The 12667-nt window shown below is 45.4% G+C and overlaps 2 protein-coding genes across 3 annotated transcripts in view; both read left to right on the forward strand.

The window, feature by feature from the left end:
• Positions 1-8016, forward strand: part of CCDC57 (coiled-coil domain containing 57) — a 173555-nt gene extending 165539 nt beyond the window's left edge. For both annotated transcript variants that reach the window (XM_089771854.1, XM_089771855.1), the window contains exon 19: positions 7879-8016. The gene's annotated coding sequence lies outside the window, so the exon portion shown is untranslated. The remainder of the gene's footprint in view (positions 1-7878) is intronic.
• The window catches only part of FASN (fatty acid synthase), a 63672-nt gene continuing 58884 nt past the window's right edge, over positions 7880-12667 (forward strand). Inside the window, exons 1-2 of the mRNA XM_089771853.1 lie at positions 7880-8019; positions 10169-10321. Coding sequence (XP_089627979.1) covers positions 7893-8019; positions 10169-10321 — 280 coding nt within the window. The 5' untranslated portion in view covers positions 7880-7892. The remainder of the gene's footprint in view (positions 8020-10168; positions 10322-12667) is intronic.

Consider the following 12667-nt stretch of genomic DNA (forward strand, 5'->3'; position numbering starts at 1 on the left):
TCTTTATTCAAATAATAATGGTGTTTGCAAGCAAACCCCTGAGCTGGGTTACAGCGATCCAGTCAGGTCTTCGGCCTCTTACAATTGTAAACTTCTTGGGATGTGCTGAAAACTCGGACCACTTCTTCAAGGGCTTCAGGAAGTGAGACTCAGATATGAAAGTTATTGTTCTGAAATCTCCCACCAAGGGTCAGTTTAGCTGAAGGGTGTGAGGAGATGATGCCTGTATCAGCGGGGTAAGTATGCTTTTAACATGATGTGTGTGCAGTGGTTTTGGGAATTCAATCTGTAGACACATTTAGGGAAGCAAGCACCGCTTTAAACACTGTATTTAAACACTGTAAATAATGCAAACTCAAAAGCCAGGAGTGAATATTTCCATTCATAATAAACACACACTAGTTTTTTGGGTTTTTTAAGATATGGAAGCACACTGTAGTTTTTTGTGTTTTATTGAACAATTGAAGGCATTCTTTTTCTCCAAATTTGCATAGGAACTCTCATTGCTGCCAGTGCACCTGCCATTAACGGAGTGGGAAATAGACCAATTCATCTAGTTTTCATCTCTTTGGAGTTGCACAGATTTGGCTGCCAAAAGGATTATAAGACCCTGGTCCTGCTACTGGCTCATGTGGGAGCATCCTCAGTGAATACAGCAGGGCTGCAGTTCGGGATAGCAGTCTGTCTGCGCAGAGGCAATGGCAGGACCAGGGCCTTAATTTTGAGGGGTTTGATTTGTATAATCAGACCCTAGATTGCAGCTACTTTGACAGATTCCATTTTCAAGTGTATACAAGATAACTAAGGAAACAGAGACTGCATCAGGTGAAACAAGGGATTTCTGCAGCCTGACTCTGCAAGGAACACCCCTTTAAGTGTGGAAAGCCATTGAAATACCCTCTGGCATCTATGGAACCTTTAAATGGGAGCTTTTCACTGTATCTGGGGGCTGGGAGAAAGCTTAAGCATTCAAGTAAATGGCTTTCCTTCATTTCCTTAAATAACATAAGCTCGGTGGTCATACACATGTGTAATGCATTCTTGCAGAAGAGAAACACATTAAATGGGACTAGTGTAAAATAGACATAAAGGTGCTAAACATGGAGCCAAGTAATGATTAATACTTTCCATCTGTTCCTAAATCATCACTAAGTAAGAGTGGGTCTTATAAGGGTCTGCCCTAGATGCAGAAGAAGTTGATAACTTCATAATTGAGCGTGCTAGTAACACTTGGCCAGTATGAAACTAGCAGGGATTAAATGCCCGGAGAAAATTAAAATATACTATATTTGAGAAAGGGACTGAAATCCAATAAAGCAACTGTAAAATGGTTGATGTAGGAAGCAAATAACCAAAGTACAAATATGAAATGATCAAATAGCGTCACTAGTCAGCAATACCAGCAAAAAATGGTTGGTAAGTATGGATGACCAACTCAGTCAGCAGTACAACAATGTTGCAAAAAATGGTGTAGATCAAGTGAGTGTAATTCTGCTCATCATTGGAGAAACTTCCATTGAACAACTATGTTCAGATTAAAATAGTGCTTTTTCTAAAAATGATAGGCTGTGGGGCAAGTTTAGAGTAAGGATGTTAGGGGCTATGGCTGGACAGAATAAAGTATATTAGAATATCAAGGATGGGTAAAGTAAGGCTGGTTTCTCCTAGACCAGTGTTTCTCAACCTTTATTTTTTTTTTTAAAAAGTACCCCCCCTTCTTTTTTTAAGTACCTACAGTTTTCAGACACACATTTTTTTTTCTACTGTTGCAACACATTTGTTTAAACAACGTAATCGTAGCTGGGCAGGGAATGACATTTTTGGGTGTAAAAAGTACAAAAATAATAAAGCTCTGTAAAACTTAAAACAAAAAATCAGTTTTCTCCAAATTTCAGGTGTTGATGTAATCCCCCCCCCCCCCCCGATTTCTTTCGAGTACTTCTGAGGATACTCGTATCACTGGTTGAGAAACACTGTCCAAGACACCCCTTCACTGGAACAAAAGGATGAACAAAAAGTCATGGATTTAAGTTGGCTGGGGAGAGAATCAGACCCTCAGTTAAACCCATCAAGATGTAATTAACAAACCTGAGAAACTGCCCAGTCATATGTCACCTTCATTGTCCCATATGAATTGGTTGTCTGCACTTAGTATGTTTCGTCTGAAGTACAGCATGGGGCCGGGGAATGAGGATGGATGAGGTATTTCTCTTCCTCCCATTTTATTGTCCTGTCCTGAATGTGTCTGTAGAACTACGTTCTCATTGCTGACCTTTGTCCCACTCTAAACTTTTTACATATGAATATTCCACTTTGTCTAAATCAGACAGCAAAAGCTTTGTGGGCCAGGACTCTTAACTTCTGCAAACTGCCATAGGTAACCATGGTGCTGTATTAATACATGTTGGGAAATTTTTCAGAACAGTAGAATGATGGAACAAGGGGCCAAGGAAGATTTGGATACAGATGGGCATCCAAGGTAGCCTTGACTATAGGGGATGCTTTTGAGTTAATGAGATGCTTACTGAGGCAAAATATTCTGACTGCATCTTCAGGTGGTTCACTTAATTGTCTTTTCTGGATGTGTTTTGCCTCTTCCTAGAACCTTGTCAGTCTGTGCTAGAGAGTATTCAGAGAGGGATTTCCCCAATTAATTCCCCCCCCCCCCCCCACGCACACATGCACTAGGTCTCTGTTTCTCTGTCCTGGTTTTTCTATGACTTCCAGTTCACCAGTATTGCTGACTTATCTGTTCTCAACCTCTCCTCCCTGCCTTTGTTTCTACTGAGATGGTGGTTGATTATTTTCTGTTGTTCACTCAGCTCCACATTTAACTCTTTCCTCCCATTTTTCCATTGTATTGTCCACCTTGCCCAACCCCTTAGCCTTGGCTTATCCTGTACATCCACCTCCTCTGCTCCTATTCTTGCACTGCAGAGCCTCTCTGACCAGGCTGACTTCTTCCACAACCACTTGGTTTTTGCACCTTCAGTTCTGTCCTCATCTGTGCCAAAGAACCATACTTCTCCAGTTGAATTGAATCCCGGGCTTTCAGTTCTAGTTGCTATTTTGCCGCCTTTCACTCATAAGAATGGCCATACTGGGTCAGATCAAAGGTCCATCTAGCCCAGTATCCTGTCTGCCAATAGTGCCCAATACCAGATGCCCCAGAAGGAGGGAACACAACAGGTAATCCTCATGTGATACCTCCCCGTCACCCGTTTCCAGACGGAGGCTAGCAACACCATTCCTACGCATCCTTGCCAATAGTCATTGACTCTAGCTCTTTTTTGAACCCTGTTAAAGTCCTAGTCTTCACCACATCCTCTGGCAAGGAGTTCCAGAGGTTGCCTGTGTGCTGAGTGAAGAAAAACTTCCTTTTGTTTGTTTTAAACCTGCTGCCTATTAACTTTATTTGGTGACCCCCAGTTCTTTTATTGTGGGAGCAAGTAAATAACTTTTCCTTATTTGCTTTTCCCGCAACAGTCATGATTTTATAGACCTCTATCATATCCCCCCTTTTGGTGTCTTTTTTTTTTTTCCAACCTGGAAAATCTGTTTTATTAATCTCTCTCCATATGGGACCAGTTTCAAACCCGTAATCGTTTTTGTTGTTCTCTTCTGAACTTTTTCTAATTTCAGTATTTCTTTTTTGAGATGAGGCAACCCTCTCTACACAGTATTTAAGATGCAGATGTACCATGGATTTACATGCAGGCAATATATTTTGTCTTAATATTTATCCCTTTCTTAGGGTGTGCCTGCACTGCACAGTTTTTAGTGACAGGGCTGTGTTAGACGTAAGGCAGTGTAAACACTATAGGCCTTTTTCCAACAAAAACTTCCATCCCCTAGAAGTGAGCGGCTTTTGCTTTGTTGGCAGGAGTGCTCCCCAAAGCACTGTTTATGCTAGTATTTGCCTTTGCCATGGGGGGAGGGTTCCTATGAATGACTAAGCTGTCACTTAACTGCCAGTGTAGACGAAGATTTCCAAAATCCTGTTCGCAAACCCTCACATTTTGCCACTGCTTTCATCCACTTCTCGCTTTGCTCGGAATCTCACTGGCTGCCTCCAAGGGAATACTGATAAAATACAGCGGGACTTCCTTCTTTCCCTCAGGTCTTTCCTCCAGCTCTGTCACAAGCTCAGACATTTTTCTTCGGCTCTCCTCATCTTAAGCATTCGGTTGCTTCAGCGACCCCATCTTTTGACCTCCATCATGCCCTCTCCCCTCTGGCTGTCTCCTAGTAATACAAACATGCTCGTCTCTCCCCCCCCCCACCATCTTAATTAAAAAGAAAAAGCTAACTCTTGACCCTATTTTCTTGTTCTTCCATGTCTTCTCCCTTTCTTCTCCAAACTCACTGAACCTGCTGCCTGCCTCTCCACTCCTCCAGTTCCCTCCTAAACTCTCTACAATCCAGCTTCTGCCCCTTGCGTGCCACTGAAACTGCTCTTGCCAAAATCTCTGACTTCTTAGAAAAAGCTCCGAACCACCACAGGCCACATCCCGCTCTTATAGAATCTTGTCCTCCTTTGACAACTGCAACTCTGTGTTCTCCTGGTTCATCTAGTACCTTGCCAATTACTCCTTTGAGGCTTCTCCTCCTCTCCCCTCACCCGATACTTTCTACAGGGGTTCCACAGGGCTGTTGTTGGCCCCCTTTTTGTCTCCTGCTCCTTAGTTGTATAACCTTATCCACAAAACACATTCAGGGAGCAGCTCTGTGCAGACAGTTCACAGATCTGCTTCTCCATGACACTGTCCTGTCTAAACACAACTTCTAACAGCTCAATTTCTGTATGGCTAAAGCCAGAAGTCTTAATGCCCTTCCCCTCCTCTTTCAATCTCTTCAGACAGCGTTGCCATCTGGCCCATAACCTGGGTGTCCTCTTTGACTCAGCCCTCTCCCTGGTTCTCGTGTCAAGGCTGTTTCCAACTCTTGCAGGTGCTTTCTATGCAGCATCTAAGACATCCTTCTCTCTGACCTTGACAAATGTAATCCTGCCTCGTGCATCTCCACTTGGAATGCTGCCACAAAGGTAACTTTCCCAGCCTGCTGATTTGACCACGTCTCTTTGCATCCCCTGGCTCTCCTCTGTGCATGAACATAAGCTGCTTGCCTTTATGTTCAAGGCCCTTCATGACCTGATTTTATTCACTATTGAGAAGTCGTCTCCTGCCTCCAGTGGGCCAGGGATGCCAGCCACCTTCTGCAGCTGGTTCAATGTTCAAACAAGCCTCTTTGTACTTTCTTCATAGCGCCCCTCATGCCTGGTAGGAGCTCCCGGACCATGTTTGCAAATTTATTCTAGTATTCTCCTGAGAACTTTTTCCTTGATGCCTATGAAAAAAATTGTGGATTTGGGCTGCCAATGTGCTAAGAACACATTGTCCTTTTCTGGTACTTCCTTATCTCTGGTTCTATCCATCTGTTCTCTTCCATGTTTATACTAAGTTTCAAGTTCTCTGGGGCAGGCTCTTTGCTCTGTATTGGTACAGTGCCTAGCAGAGTGGGGTCCTTGTCCTTCGCTAGGGCTCGTAGGCCCTATGCTAATACAAACAATAGCACTGACTTGCTAGTGTTGGTGAGCAGGAATAATGAAACATCTCGGCTACGTCTACACTGGCCCCTTTTCCGGAAGGGGCATGTAAATTTCACTAGTCGTCGTAGGGAAATCCGCGGGGGATTTAAATATCCCCCGCGGCATTTAAATAAAAATGTCCGCCGCTTTTTTCCGGCTTTTAAAAAAGCCGGAAAAGAGCGTCTACACTGGCCCCGATCCTCCGGAAAAAGTGCCCTTTTCCGGAGGGTCTTATTCCTACTTCAAAGGAATACTTCAAAGTAGGAATAAGACCCTCCGGAAAAGGGCATTTTTTCCGGAGGATCGGGGCCAGTGTAGACGCTCTTTTCCGGCTTTTTTAAAAGCCGGAAAAAAGCGGCGGACATTTTTATTTAAATGCCGCGGGGGATATTTAAATCCCCCGCGGATTTCCCTACGACGACTAGTGAAATTTACATGCCCCTTCCGGAAAAGGGGCCAGTGTAGACGTAGCCCTCTTGTTGAACATAATTCTTTGGCCTAGTGTTGCCTGCTTTTCTCATAAAGGGCATGATCCAATGCCTACTGAAGTTGGATGCCAGCTTCCTCATTACATGACCGATTAATTTGTAGTAGTGTTTCCCAGGGAAGCAGTAGAAATTCCATTGCCTGAGGCATTTTACAGTAGACTGGAAAATTGAAACTGTCCAGTTAGGAGAATCTTGTTTTTGCTTGTAGAAGGGGTGGACTTGCTGAGCTAATTAGCCGTTTCTATTTCTATGGGTCAGACTTGTGTTTTGGTTATACAGTTCTAAGTCTGGAGTGACTGTGCTGACTTCAGTGGAGTTACGTGAGCAGTAAATGAGATCTGAATCTGTCCCTGTGAGGTTGTTTGTGTATTGGCCAGGCTTCATAAACTGAGCAACCAAGAGGACTGAGCTTTTTGTAGGTGATTAATGCCCTCTGCACCTACTAATCAATTCCAGGGACTGCTGTAAAATGGGTACACTATCTGCAAGATTGTCCCCAGCTATGTGGAAAGCAGGGTTCTGTCTGGGCAACAAAATAAAGTGCCTGGAGAGAAGACAAATCCTTTGGAGAACTGAATTTTTGTTCTAAGTTTACAGCATTTGAATGGTCTTGCTCAAAAACACCAGTTTCACAAAACCAGTTTGCCTAGACTTTTTTGCAAAGGTGCCAAAAAAAATCTGAATCTCAGGGTATTCTGAGCCATGTTCATACATATACCATCTCTTAGGCAAGGAGGTTAAAATGTCACCAGCAAAACCAAAATTCTCTGCCTTTTTTCATGGAGAATATCTTGCATTTCTGACTCTCTTTTAAAATAAGAAAGCAACTCCAGGGGCAATAACAAGTGGGCAAGTTTAGGCTCTCTAACCCTGGGAAAGGTGATCCAGAACCAGCACTATTGACTGGAATATTCCTGAGTGATCTAGGAGCACAAGTCCCATTGCAATTCCAAGCTGGGTTTTCAGTGGTCTTTGGGTTTCTAACTCACTAGGTATGGAGGGTTTTGGAAAATTCCACTTTGTCTATAGCTATTAGGTGAGTTGTTTTAAGTAGAGTTCAAGTACCTAATCCCCTGAGTCCCAGGCTCCAGCCTAGTCAGACCATTCGTGCTGTCTGAAGTTGTCAGGAGGAGGAGAGAGACTCCTCCCCCTTCTCTAATTTCAAGTTACTACTGCAGATCCAGCTGCCTGCTCCCTCTTTCTTGGGGAGACGGGTTTTATGTCCATCCCTTAGTTGTTAGTGCAGTTGAGGGTTTTTAACATAAGAGTTGCACCTGAAATCTATGCTGACTGTATCAATTCACAGTCTGATTATGATCTGTGTAGGAATGGTTCATTAATGTTCCATGCAAGCACAGCAGTCGGCCTTCACAAATTGCATCCCATTTCAGGATCAGGGCCTTAGCTTGTAAGCGGCTTGCGGTCAGAATCTCGTCTGTCAGCATGCTCTGAAGTGTTCCAACCGTTAGGGGTGTTTTCCTACGGGTGCTGGTCCCATTGCCTAGCTGTGGCAAAGGAAGTAGACTTCCTCAGTGCCCCAGTGTGTCTGTTGGGTAGCGAGGGGGTAACTTTTTTGTATTCTTTGCTTCTCAAGCAAGAGCAGGGTTTGCAAAGAGAAGAGACCTTCTTTTGGGGCACTTGCAGAGTGCACAGATGGTTCCAGTGTAGGGCAGAGTCCAATTTCCTACAGTGTGTGTTTGGGTACTGCCTCCAGCATGATGGGACAACACCGCCTGTGCTTTGCATGATTGTTTACCTGGCTAATTGGCCAGTGGCTCTCACTTCTGTAACTTCCTTTTCCAGAGAGAAGTTAGAAGATGGAGGACGTGGTGATTGCAGGATTGGCAGGAAAGCTGCCAGAATCTGAGAACATGCAAGAGTTCTGGGAGAACTTACTCAGTGGAGTGGACATGGTCACAGAAGATGATCGGAGGTGGAAGCCAGGTGAGCCCTGACATTGTCTGCATTTGGAGCCTGAGCTCTCCAGGTGAGCTCCAGGAAAGGAGCCTTTGGCAGGAAAGCCCTGCCAGTGCTCATGAACTCACGTCTGATGTAGGGATGCTAAAATCGTTAACTAGTTAAAACAGTTAGGTGCTATTGCTTAACGCAGGTCCAGCTGCCGGCTGTGGAGTCCTGCCACCCCCTCCATAGCCAGGGCTGCTCCAGCCTGGTGCATTTGGCCACTGCTGAAGTTAGCTGGCAAGAGCCGGTTAAGTGGTAAGCAGACCAGTAAGCCTCATGCTTACTGGGTAACTCTTTAACATCCCTGGTCTGGTGTTCCTGAATTTTGTGGCCTCAGTCTCCTGCTCGGATAAGGATCTGATCATGTCCACTCTATTGTGGTCTCTGTCACGGAGTGAGAGCCAAATAAACTTTAAGATTGACCTGTTCCAAACCCCTAATAATTTTTGTTGTCCTTTTCTGAATCTTTTCCAATGCCAATATCTTTTTTGAGATGAGGCAACCACATCTGTACGCAGTATTCAAGTGCCATGGTTTTATACAGAAGCAATAAGATATTTTCTGTCTTATTCTCTATCCCTTTTTTAATGACTCTTAACATTCTGTTTGCATTTTTGACTGCTGCTGCACATTGAGTGGATGGTTTCAGAGAACTATCCACCATGACTCAAGATCTTTCTCTTGAGTAGTTGTAGCCAAACTAGTCCCTATCAGTGTGTGTGTGTGTGTGTGTGTGTGTGTGTGTATGTGTATGTGTATGTGTATGTAGTTGGGATTATTTTTTCCAATGTGCATTACTTTGAAATGTAATGTGGATAAATGTATTTGCCATTTAGTTGCCCAATCACTTAGTTTGGTGAGATCTTTTTGAAGCTCTTCACAATCTGCTTTGCTCTTAAGTGTGTTGAGCAGTTTGGTATCCTCTGCAAATTTCACCATCTCACAGTTCACCCCTGTTTATTTCAGCAGTGCAGTTTCAACTGTCAGCACCATCAGCAGTGTCTAGCTGTTAGCATCAAGCAGCATTTCTAGTGACACTGCTGTTTACTGAGGGTGGGACGGGGTATCTGGGGGCTGGGAAGTAGCAAGATCACCTCAGTCTTTTGTCATATATCCTGGTTATAATGTTCTCGTCTATCTGGCAGTCCACTGAAAATCCTTTTTCTAACTGAAGGGAAGTGCATGTGCCAGACGCACTTGAAAGCTCATCAGCTGCATACGTGGAAAGTAGCTGCTGTGTTGCTAGCTGGTGGCACAGCTCACCAGGCACACGCTGTGTTGTAGAAGCTGCTTCTGTTGGTGCAACTTGCCAGAACACAAGTTTGCTGAGCAATACCAGAGAGCAGCAAATGGGATTTAAGTGTGGAGAGGGTTCTATAGGAGCTTTACTCTTCTTACAATTCTGTTTCGTATAGTTCATAACACAACGAACTAGCAGTCACCCAATGAAATTGAGAGGTGACCGGTTTAAAAGAAGCGCAAAAAAAAAAAAAAAAGGTATTTCTTCACACAGTCAACCTGTGGAACTCTTCAGCCTAAACAACATCCTGTGGCAAGACTATAATGGCTCAAAGACCTGGATACAATCATGAATGATAGATCCCTCAATGGCTGTTAGCCAGGATGGGCAGGGCTGGTGTCCCTGGCCTCTGTCGGAAGCTGGGAATGGCGACAGGGGATGGATCATTTGATTCCCTGTTCTGTTCTTTCCCTCTGGAGCACCAGGCACTGGCCACTGTGGGAAGACAAGATACTAGGCTAGAAGGACCTTTGGCCTAACCCAATGTGGCTGTTTTTTAAAAGGGTGCAAAGAAAATGTATTAGTCCTGTGCTGAAATGTGGTGCAGGCTAAGCCTCTGTAAATCAGAGCTAAATAACAGCACAACACTGAGAGCTATGACTGGTGGCTGTAAATAAACTTAATGGGACCATGGGAAATTGAGCCACACTCATGATAAGCAGACATCCGGCAACGCAGATCATACTGGACCACGGATGTTGCCAGACTAGAGTGCTTCAACCTGTCATAGGACTTGCCATTCAGAATAACCACAATTGACATGAGTCCTGATGACACCGTTGTCAAAAACATTGTCTGTTGAAGTTGTCTTTAAATGTTTCTTCTCTTCAGGACTTTATGGGCTGCCCAAGAGAAATGGAAAACTCAAGGACATCAGCAAATTTGATGCCTCTTTTTTTGGGGTTCACCCCAAACAAACTCATACAATGGATCCTCAGCTCCGCTTGCTGTTGGAGGCCTCTTATGAAGCCATTTTGGATGGAGGTAAGCAGCTGAACTACTGCAGATGTAAAACTGGATTTTGGGCCTCTGAGGTTTTGAGGTGAGTCTTCTTGCCCTTGTCTAAGTAAACTCTCCTATAGGCTATGTGTATAGTATTCCCGTTTGGCGCAAAAAATATGCAAATGGGGCAAAGCGTGGAATATTGCTGGGCCGCATTTGCATAATTAAGGAAGCTCCGTTTTTGTGTAAGAGGCTTTTGCGCAACCCCCCCCCCCCTTGCGTAAGCCCCCTCCTTGCGTAAGAGCCATTCTTCTTCCTGAAAAAAATGCGGAATGGCTCTTGCGCAAGGGGAGGGGTTGCGTAAAAAGATGCCATGTAGATGACTCTTTTTCAAAAACCTCTTGTGCAAAAATGGAGCTTCCTTAATTATGCAAATGAGGCGCAGCAATATTCCATGTTTTGCTTCATTTGCATATTTCTTGTGCCAGACAGGTGCAGTAAAGACATAGCCACAGAGTTTGAGAGTTCTAGGACTTTGCCCATAGAGAGGAGAGAACTGGTGCAAGTGACACTTCAAAACTAAGTTCTCTTCGCTGGGACCAGGTCTAGGAAATCTCTTGAAAGCTCAGTTTGCTAAATCTTCTTCACCCAGAAAAGTTTTCCTGTTGCCCAACTTCCATTACGGTCTACTAAAAGGGCCATGTTCCAGTGTCCAGGGCAGTGAAAGGGAAGGAGGAGTTAATGTTAATCCTCATTAAAAGCTCAAGAAGAACGGCAGACCATCCAGTGATGTGTTCCTGGGTATCTCCTCAGTCCAGGGAAAATCATGTGGAATTGGATTCTACGGCCATAATTCCCTTACATGGAAATTTGGTTCTCAAACTGGGGTCTTCCCTTGTTCCACCCCTGCCGGTGCCTGGAACCTTTGGGAATGTCAATGATACCTATTTTAAAAAAACTTTTTCTCTAAAAGTGATTGGATTTAGGGTTTTTAAAAATGAGACCCCTCCCCTCCCCTCCTCAGTGGCCAAGCCAGAAACGTTCCGCCTACAGCTCTTACTACGTATGTATTGACACCAGGTCTTGGAGCCCAGTCATGGTCCAGCACCCCATTGTGCTTGTCGCTCTCTGGGACAGGGTTTAGACAGCACCAAGACACTGAACGGAGACCGATGACAGGGGAATAATGAGCTGTTGCTGGTCACCATTCCAGGCACTGTTCTCTCCACCCCAGCAACCCAGAGGGTATGGGTTTGATGGTGCAGGTTTCATAAGCAAGGCTGCTAGAAGGAAGCCAGTGAGTTTATTGGGTGGGTGTTTCCAGGTGTGAGTGGCAGCATGAAAGACCAGCTCTGTCTGCTGGGCCTGTCTGTGCTGAGTGAGGGGCTGGGAAGGGCTTTGGCAGGGAAGGCAAGGAGTGTGTTTGCCGTGAGATGGAGAAGAGGGATGTAGTCAGCAGGACCAACAGCTACCATGGGGCAAAGTGAGGGGGGGGTCTAGCTCCAGGCCTCGGAAGGGGCGAGGCTAGAGTAGACAGTCCTTCTTGCCACCCAGAGCACAATGCTGAGCCCTCCCTCTACCCTCAGAGGGCACAGAGCAGTGCTCCCATGGCCATTCAGAGGGGCTCAGGGCTCTGCGGGGGAGGAGAGTTACCCAGCCTAAAATATAGAGGGAGAAGAGAATGGGTCCAAGGGCAGAGCCTTGAGGAACCTCCCCTGCCCGCAGCTGGAGGAAGTATGAGGCAGATGATCTGAAGGATGTGCCAGAGGAGGGGTTGTGGGAGCCAAGGAGGACAAGATTGCAAGAAGAGGCGCTTAGCCAGCTGTGTCAAGGGGGCTGAGCGGTCAGGGAGGATGAGGATGGAGTCATGGTTATGCAGTTTGGCTAGAGAGATCATTGGTGACACTGAATATGATGGGATCCCCAGGTTGCTGCGTGAGACAGGAGTGACCCCTCGACTCTCCAGCCTGGGCAGTCTCTCCCAATGCTTTGCTAGTGACCAGCAGCAAACCCCTTCAGGGGCCGTTACCACTCAGCATAAGCATGTGAAGCCCCACCCCCAGCTGGATTGCGTGAATGCTCCCAAAGCTACACCGAGGCACCAGCCAGACCCTCCTCCCAGCACGGTACCTCCAGATACGCGGTCTAATTGATGAAGTGGTGAACCAATGAATGGAGAGTAGGCGTGCACGAGCCTTCGTAACCCTGAGCAGATGTACCAGACGCTTCAGGCAAACTCACTGGTAGAGAGAAACAGGAAAACAAGTTGGACTAAAAAAACAGATTTTAAGTGACAGGCAAAAGTCCAAGTTGCGCCATAGGGAAAGCAGATCTTAAGTGGACAGTCTAAACACTCTCAACCACCCTGAAGCTGGGCAACAGCTATAT

Source organism: Pelodiscus sinensis, chromosome 20, assembly GCF_052426305.1.
Source record: "Pelodiscus sinensis isolate ZL-2025 chromosome 20, ASM5242630v1, whole genome shotgun sequence".
In the NCBI taxonomy this organism is placed as follows: domain Eukaryota; kingdom Metazoa; phylum Chordata; order Testudines; family Trionychidae; genus Pelodiscus; species Pelodiscus sinensis.